General features: G+C 33.7%; 1 protein-coding gene across 2 annotated transcripts; it reads left to right on the forward strand.

Annotated features, from left to right (window-relative positions):
- The first annotated feature begins 373 nt into the window (after window positions 1-373).
- Window positions 374-5,364, forward strand: LOC125053394 (UDP-glucosyltransferase 2-like). 2 transcript variants are annotated; one of them, XM_047654743.1, is made up of 4 exons: window positions 374-1,245; window positions 1,608-1,827; window positions 3,506-3,725; window positions 4,372-5,364. In XM_047654743.1, the coding sequence occupies exons 1-4, from the start codon at window positions 415-417 to the stop codon at window positions 4,661-4,663; spliced, it is 1,563 nt and encodes a 520-aa protein (XP_047510699.1). In that variant the 5' UTR covers window positions 374-414; the 3' UTR covers window positions 4,664-5,364. The 2 variants fall into 2 exon arrangements, with proteins under 2 accessions (XP_047510699.1, XP_047510700.1); XM_047654744.1 differs by lacking the exon at window positions 4,372-5,364 and having other exon boundaries at window positions 3,506-3,732.
- The last annotated feature ends 3,497 nt before the right edge of the window (window positions 5,365-8,861 follow it).

Below are 8,861 nucleotides of genomic sequence, written 5' to 3' on the forward strand. Positions count from 1 at the left end.
CATAGCCCTTATTAAAAGTAATTTATTAGCGTAAAGACTTACAGACAATCAGTGCACTGCCATCATCAACAGTATCTCAGCACGTACCACTCAAGTTAAGCTGGCCTTTATATGTTGAATACGATGATGAAGCTATCATATACGGTTTGACTTCTTCACTAGTTAAAGAAAGTGCTCGTACAACTAATATAATTCGGAACACAACTTTACTAGAAAACAAACAAACTAGAAAAAGAAATAGATTGCTTAATCTTATTATCTAGAATACTTTCAATCACAACAACGACAATTCTAGATAATTTCTGATATTTATTACTTGAATTAGTCACATTTTATTATTAATCAATAATACATGATTTGGAAAGAATTGATAAAGTATATCGATATCAATTAGCACTTCAGTATCATTTCAAGATGCTACGCGCGTGTACTTTCATTTGTGTGTTAATTTTAAATCTTCGCGTAATACAATGTTCGAAAATTCTTGGTTATTTTCCCACGCCCTCAATAAGTCATCAAGTCGTGTTTCGACCTTTGATGCACGAATTAGCAAAACGGGGACATGAAGTAATCGTAGTAACCACAGATCCAGCTTTTCCAAAAGGCGATACACCTGCCAATCTAACAGAAATAGACGTCCACGATATATCATATAAGAACTGGGAAGACGTCCTGGATACACATAACGGGAAAAAAGAAAATATATTTCAACAGATAGTGAACTTATTTGAGAGATTTACAAGTACATTTGACCTGCAGTTGCAAATGCCTGAAGTTAAGAAGATGTTAAGAAAAGAAAAAAATAATATAGATCTGATTGTTGTAGAATCAAGTGTTCGAACAACTCTTGGTCTTGGACATTTGTTGAAGGCACCAATCATTCAGTTTAGTTCGTTTGGAACATCTCCTTCACATTTTGGCTTTTTTGGGGCACCTTCCCAACCTCTCTTGTATCCCACACCTCTGAACGTGCGCATCTACAACTTGACTATGTTTGAAAAGATTTTCGAATTCTTAAAACATTTGACGTTAGACCACCTACAGAGTGTTATGTATGACTCTGATTATGCCATGGCGAAACGTAATTTTGGTGAAGACCTGCCACCTTTTGAAGAATTGATGGACAAATATGTGCAAATGTTATTTCTGAATGAACACCCCATCTGGGCCCATAATCATCCTGTGCCATCAAATGTTATCTTTATGGGTGGTATTCACCAAACCAAGCACGACAACCTTCCTCAGGTATTGATACACAATTAATTGAAATAGTCTTTTAGTACAATGAATATAATAGATGCATAAATCAGAATAAATAATTTATATTATGTTTCCTTTTTCTATCACGTTTAATTATTTCCTTCTGTTGTGATATATGTACTGCCTTGCGATTTTGTAACTCACTTTTCGAACTCACACAACTGTTTTCACTGGTAAGAAGGGAGCTTGTAGTTTATTGTTTATCAGAATGCCAAATCGTAAAATGACTGCTTCACGACTGATTTGAGCGAGACCGCCACTGCGAAAACCGCTGTGTGAGTTCGAAAAGTGAGTTACAGAATCGCAGGGCTGTTCTGTATAAAATCTAACAACATCTGTTATTTCAGGATTTGAAAACATATCTCGATGCGTCGAAACACGGAGTCATTTATATAAGTTTTGGAACAAATGTGAAACCATCTAATCTTCCGTCAGAAAAGGTTGAACTTATGCTAAAAGTGTTTTCTACTCTGCCATACGACGTTTTATGGAAATGGGACACGGAATTACCTCAGAAACCGAAAAATGTGAAAACTTCAAAGTGGTTCCCACAAGCTCAACTACTCAGTAAGTTTCATCATAACTCTGTTATTACGGAGACTAAATTACTCTTACTTACTTTGACACATTCACCAATGTATGCGACATTGGTGAATGTGTCAAAAAAGATACACGGATTCATCAACATAGAATATCGTGTTTATATTTTAATAAGTCTGATATAAAAGATATAAGAAATAAGCGAGAACTAAATAAACTGTTATTTTATTAAAGTCTTTGCAGTTAAAGATAACCTGTCATTATTTTAACAAAGGTCAATAGTTTATACTATTAAGTGATAACAGCTAACAAAAGTGGTTTCTATTCGAAATTCTTATTCTTCACATTTTTAAGTATTTGTCATTTGAATTAGTAGACGAACACATAAAAAAGCATATAAATGCTACTTTTTAAAGTCAAAGTCAATTTATTTATTTTATTTATGCTTATTAAAAGGCACTTTTGAAAGTCAAATTAAAAATATTAAAAAAAATACTCTAGTAGTCCAAAAGGTAGTTTCATAAGGAGAAGAATGAGCAAGAAACTTCTTACTTACGCTTGCATAATAGTTTTTACTACCAGACGCAGTAGAAGCAAATATAATGTTTACTTTGTAACACATATAAAAATTGCGAACACATATAAAATAAACTTATAAATGCTACTTTTTAAAGTCAAAGTCAAAATTTACAATTTAAAAATATTAAAAAAAAATACTCTAGTAGTCCAAAAGGTAGTTTCATATGGAGAAGAAGGGGCAAGAAAATCCATACTTACTCTTTCATAATAGTTTTTACTACCAGAAGCAGTACAAAGTAAATATAACATTTACTTCTACTGCGTCTGGTAGAACCCCATACTGGTGCATTTTACGCTAGCCTATAAACATCACAATACAGCGAAGAAATGCTACTGCCACAATTTTTAGAGTTTAAGTAATTTTACCCCCTTATCAATAAAGACCAAACTTTTATAACAGTTTTCAAATATATCTTTCTCAAATTATAGGAATACAGCATTTTGAGGGATAAAAAAAATAATAACATATCCTATTAACATAGTGACAGCCACAAAAGGTGGCGGAGTTATGATCAGCTGTTTAGTATTATATTTTGTTAATATGAGAATATCCTAATTCCGCCGCCATTTACGTGATTTATAATGTGGCGAATGCCTCTCTGAATGGATTTAAAAATATTTAAATAAATTCAAGCCCACGATATGATTTTATTATTTATATCTAATATATAAAATTCTCGTGTCGCGGTATTTGTAGTTAAACTCCTCCGAAACGGCTCTACCGAGTCTCATGAAATTTTGTGTGCATATTGGGTATGTCTGAGAATCGGACAACATCTATTTTTCATCCCCCTAAATGTTAAGGGTAGTCCACCCCTACATATTTTTATTTTATTTTTAGATATTTGTTTTTTAATGATACAGCATTAAAAAATACATACAACCCCTAACTTTCACCCCTCTACGATCAACCCCTATTTTTTTATTATAAATGATATACATGGTAAAACGACGCTTGCCCGGTCAGCTAGTATTATATAAATAATAAAACAATATACTATGTTGATAAGATCCGTTCTGTTGAGATTTTATGGTTTTTTATCGTGGCTTAGATACAGCTTAAATTAAGATTTTCTTGTCTCATATGAATCATAATTGTTGTTATACTAATTCAAATGTTTTACAGAACATCCAAATATAAAACTCTTCATCACACAAGGAGGTCTCCAGTCTACAGACGAGACAATAAACGCTGCAGTACCGGTCATCGGAATTCCCATGCTTGGAGACCAATGGTACAACACTGAAAGATATAAACAGCACCAAATTGGTATCCAACTCGATATACACGCTTTGTCCGAAGAACAATTTAGTACAGCTGTAAGGAGTGTGATTGAAGATAAAAGGTATTAGTGATTTGAGGTCTAATTGAATATGGAAATTAGTCATGTTTATCAAGTCCAATTGGAAGTTTTTACAAAGAAAAATGAAAACAACAACATAGATATAGCGGATTGCGATAATGGTTTCCGGATTTACGATATCTGATTAGTAAAGGGGCCGAGTATCTATTACTATAGTAATTAATTACTTGCCGGAGGTATGAATGGTGTCACACAAATATATTTTTCTTTTATAGCTTGAAGTAGAAAAATAATAAAAGTAGAGTATATAGTGCTAAATATAGCACCGATATGTAAATCTATTAACGGGTCTTGTTATATTTTAAATAGACATTTACGAGTATAATTACTGGCATACCTTACTGGCGTAAGGTGATACAAAGTATTTGACTATAAGATTCTATTGCGATAAATTATTCCTTTATAAAAATGACTTGCGATTTCAACTAATTTTTATTAATTACGCTACAACCCCGCTTGTCTTCAGATTCTGTTTTTGTCTCGTAATATTTTTTTATACACTGATATTAACTGTTTTTATTTCCATTGGTATGGTACACATAGGTGCAGGTTTAACATGTATGTAAATTTCGTAATGTACGCGATGTATATTTAAAGATAAGTCATTTTAAATCATATTTTTTTACAGCTACAAGACAAATATACTTAAACTACGCACTCTGATGCGTGAATTTCCTGTGAAACCATTGGATTTGGCTGTTTGGTGGACTGAACATATTTTGAAACACGGAGGCTCACATTTGCGGTCACCAGCCTTTGGCGTCTCTCATTGGAAGTACTATGAAGTAACTTTAGTTTTAACAGTAGTATCTGTACTGTTATTATCATTATTTATTGTAGTGGTAATATTAAGATTTCTTTTAAGAAGGTTACTGCCACACCTTTTACTTCCAATTAGAATTAAAGTTAAGAAAATGTAATATTAATAAATAGTTTTTAAATATTATAATCTCGAAGAATTCATAGTTTGAAGTATTGTGAATTTTGTATAGCATAATTGCTAACTTATTTATTTGTACACTCACTAATGCCATAGTTTACTTTGGCGTAACTCATGCAAATATATATTTAAGATACATTTTGATATCTTACGACTTATTATTAAGATATGTCGCGGTGGGAAGTTAGGAAAGCGCAGGTATTTTTAAGTAAAATAAAAAACTCCAACTTTTGCCCAGAACTCGAAGCTTGTATGAAAATATTTTTATAATAAAAATAATGTGTAACTTGAATGATTTTCTTTTCTGTTATGCCACTTTATTCAATTATGACATATATAGATTACAATTATGACATATATATTGTGTAAAATTATAAACGATCACAAGTTTTTTTTTTACATACAGGCATTAATAATATCTTATAATTTACCTATTAAACGTGTTAAAAGGGTAAACTTAAACTCTCTCGCATAAGTATTTATCTGTGTGTCAAATATAATTACGATAATTGTATACAGTATATAATTTTCCTTTCTCAGATTTTACGGTGAATCATTTAAATTTGTAGAGATAAGATAATATATGTATGATATCTGTGAATAATCTTAAGTATTTAGTAATTATAGAATGATTTAGTAATTAATAATCATGTTTCCAAGTTATTAAAGAAAGGATGAAGATTGCTGACTTTTATTCCGCAGATAATCGGCCCCCAGAAATTGCATAATTGATGCATAATATAAGATAACAAATTTATCAACGGAAATTGATTTGAATTAATCTGAAAAAAAAAACATTTAAAGGGCATAAATAATACTTTATAAACATGTTTTAAATATTTGTTGACGGCGATGGCAAATCAGTTTTTTAATATATCATTATTTTTTTAGTAGTTAAAGATTTGTGTTTGAATAGACACATAGTTTGTAAAGATGATTTATCGGTCTTCTAAACGTATATTGCATTACAAAGTATGCTATAAATAAACATCAAAGTAATTCTTTTACACTTCTTCTTATCGTGCCATCTTCTTGCGAAGGTTGGCGATCATCATGGCTATTTTAATTTTGGATGCCGCGCTTCTAAACAATGACTTGGTGCTTTGACCAAACCATTGTCTCAAGTTTTTCAACCAGGACGTGCGTCTGTGGCCAGGTCTCCTTCTACCTGCCACTTTGCCTTGTAAGATTAGTTGAAGGAGCTCATATTTTTTGGAGTTGCGTAAAACGTGTCCGAAATAATAATTCTTTTAGAAAAATCAACTTTAGTCAAAGTAAACGTGCAAACATTTCAAGTAGTAGTATTTCTTCAAAATTATGTTTTAAGCAGAAAATAAATATTAGTGAATTAATTGTTCTGAAATATGTTGTACACAAAGTTCCAATTCAAGTACATGTGTCAAGATGTTTCTGATTAATTTATGCTTACATTCACTTGCCGATAACTCTCGATACTTCATAAATATGAATTTCAAGGGGCGGTGGGGCCGATATATGAATTTTTCATGTTATAACCGCTCACTTACATTTTCCGTTCAATATTACTTAAGTTTAATCGAAACTCATGTGCAACTACCGAGTCCATAATTAATGAATAGAAAGTTCTAGCAAACATTATTTTATATAGAACAGGGGCAAACGGCCAAGCACCTGATAAGTGATAAGGACCGCCCAAGGACGCCTTTTAAGAATTGGAACGAATCTTGAAGGACCCAAAGTAGAATTGGTTCGGAAATACCTCAGTGGGCAGCTGGTTCGACAAAGGGGTGGTGCGATATCTATACGCAACTCTAAAGGATCAAGCCGCTCGGAAAGTGACTGGTCGTCGACGATTCGAATCACTCTTCGTGGAAGGTACTGGGGAGCTTCCACCAAGAGGTTAGAAGATTTTTTTTTGCGTTTTTGGGAATTTGCGTTTGATAGCATGGCAAGGTCCGTTGGTTCGGGAAGAAGTACCATCTCGCCTCGCTGAGCATACCAAGCTTTTTGGACGTTATTAGCCTTTACTTCCAAATGACTGCAAAGCTGAATGTCATTCGATATGTCAATGCCCAATATTCCTATGATGGCAGAGGGTTTAAGAAGAGTGTCTCTGAAGCAGCGACTGAGTATTTTTTTAGCGGAAATCATACAAGATTAAGTTGAACTCCCCAGGCCGAGACTCCACGTACCGTTCTGAGTGACTGAGTACCGCCACTGAGTTTCGACTTCAGATATAAGTTTCTTTCGATACTGAACTACAAACGCCCGAGAAATGCCTGCACGGGCGTATCCGATAACTCATAACTCTAATTCGCATAGTATAGCAATGAATGTTCCTAAGTTGCAACATATCATTGATTTGCAGAAGAAACAGGGTCGGTGATGGGACAAGCCTAGTGGGACCCCAGCGTTCACTGGTTTGAAGTTGGAGCATCCTCCATTAGCGATTAACAGCGAGAAAGCTGGAAATCCAATTGCATAATCTCTCGGGGAGCCCATAAGAGCTTCGAAAGAAGCGCTAAGCGCCACACCCGATTGAAGAGGCTTTCGATATGTCCAAACATACCGCGAGCTCCTCCCCCTTGGACACAATTGCCTCTGCCTATCTATGTGTTATGTAAACGAGACTGTCACAAGTCGAGGGACCACGACAAAAACTGTACTAACAACGAGAATTAACGCTTTCCATTACCCGCGATGCAAGTTGTACAGCACACATTAGAATGTATAAGCTTCAAGTACATAGGTTTATAAATAATATCATTTTATCATTTAGTTGTATACATACCTTTTATGGCATGTAGAGAGCACGAGATACATATTAGTATTAGTTAAGTTAGTAAGTTTTAAACAAAATTTAAGTTAGATTTATTTTTATTTTTTAGTGGTCTAGTTTTTGTATGGCCCCGTTTTAGGGTAAAAGCCACCTCCATATTTTTCCATTTCTCTTTGTTTTGCGCAACACAAGTTTTCTCCCGCTAGTTCTACAATGTCATCTACACACATAGATACATTACTTACTACCCTCTTATTCTTCTTATAGCAGAACCACCATCAGAAAAATCATAAATGACAAATATTCATTGCGGCAATTACAAAGCGCAGACGAAGCAGATCGCTTCTCATAAAAGAAACCTATCGCAATGTAGTTCTAGTGGTATTAATATTAAAGTTAATTAATCCAACAAAAGTTTGCAAGTCGTGCAGAAAACTAAAAGTAATTTAAATCTATTAAAACTTTGGCCAACAAAGACCTCTTAGCAACTACTTATAAGTTTTTAAAATTATGTCGATTGCCCCGTCTATGCCGCAAACTGTACCACAGATTTTGCTGTACAATATTTTAATTCAAGCATCTGCATGACATTTTTACTTTTTTTTCTGTGGCTTCATCATGCGACTCTCATCTCTTAAGCTTAGGTTCGATCCCTGGCTGAGCATCAAAGGAATTTCTGTCTACCTGCACATCTAAGACTCGCTTACAGGAAAGAACTTGAAGGAAAACATCGTAAGGAAATCTTCATGTCTCGAATTTAAAATTCGACAAGTGACAGAGCTTAAGGGCTTATTATTGTTTTCTCAAAAAATCCTTTGATCATCTTATATATTGTAATTTGCTTTCTGTATAGATTTTGACCTGATAATATTCTGAACAAACTCAAACTTTTCACAAAAATTAATGAACAGATAAATGTGTCGTCGAAAAGTTTGGAATGAATTCAAAAGTAATTTCAGAAAGTAATCAATTCATTTCAACGCTGTCATTTGGTCGAATTTAAATATCAAGTTGACGAAAGTCTACATGTCAGAACTAGCATTGCATTTAATTTAACAAATTATCTGACGCTTTTTTTGTTGGGTAATCAATCCATTTACAGACCCTGCGCCGGGTCAGCTTATTAAAGCCGTACTACCAAAACACAATGGCCCTATCTGCTCGCTATGGACAGAAGGCAGGGTAACTGGGTCCCTTAAAATTACTAATCCTGTAGAAGTTTTTCCGAATGTGTTTACAAGAATGTGTGTTTAATACCTAGCATTTGCGAGTTATCAAACAACAGTTTTATTTGACGTATTTTTATTACATATTTTATATACAGGTTCACGCATCTGACGCTTAGTCACCCATCTACGATGGAGCTTTCCTTTAACTATAAATTAACTAAACAAGCTACGTTGGTGTTTATTATATGAGT

Source organism: Pieris napi, chromosome 10, assembly GCF_905475465.1.
Source record: "Pieris napi chromosome 10, ilPieNapi1.2, whole genome shotgun sequence".
NCBI classification, from domain to species: domain Eukaryota; kingdom Metazoa; phylum Arthropoda; class Insecta; order Lepidoptera; family Pieridae; genus Pieris; species Pieris napi.

Excerpts from the sequence above, each read along its gene's own strand:
- LOC125053394 (XM_047654743.1), top strand. The coding sequence starts at position 415 with ATGCTACGCGCGTGTACTTTCATTTGTGTGTTAATTTTAAATCTTCGC. Across the intron at positions 1,246-1,607 it reads AGCACGACAACCTTCCTCAG|GATTTGAAAACATATCTCGA; the intron begins GTATTGATACAC and ends CTGTTATTTCAG. Across the intron at positions 1,828-3,505 it reads CCCACAAGCTCAACTACTCA|AACATCCAAATATAAAACTC; the intron begins GTAAGTTTCATC and ends AATGTTTTACAG.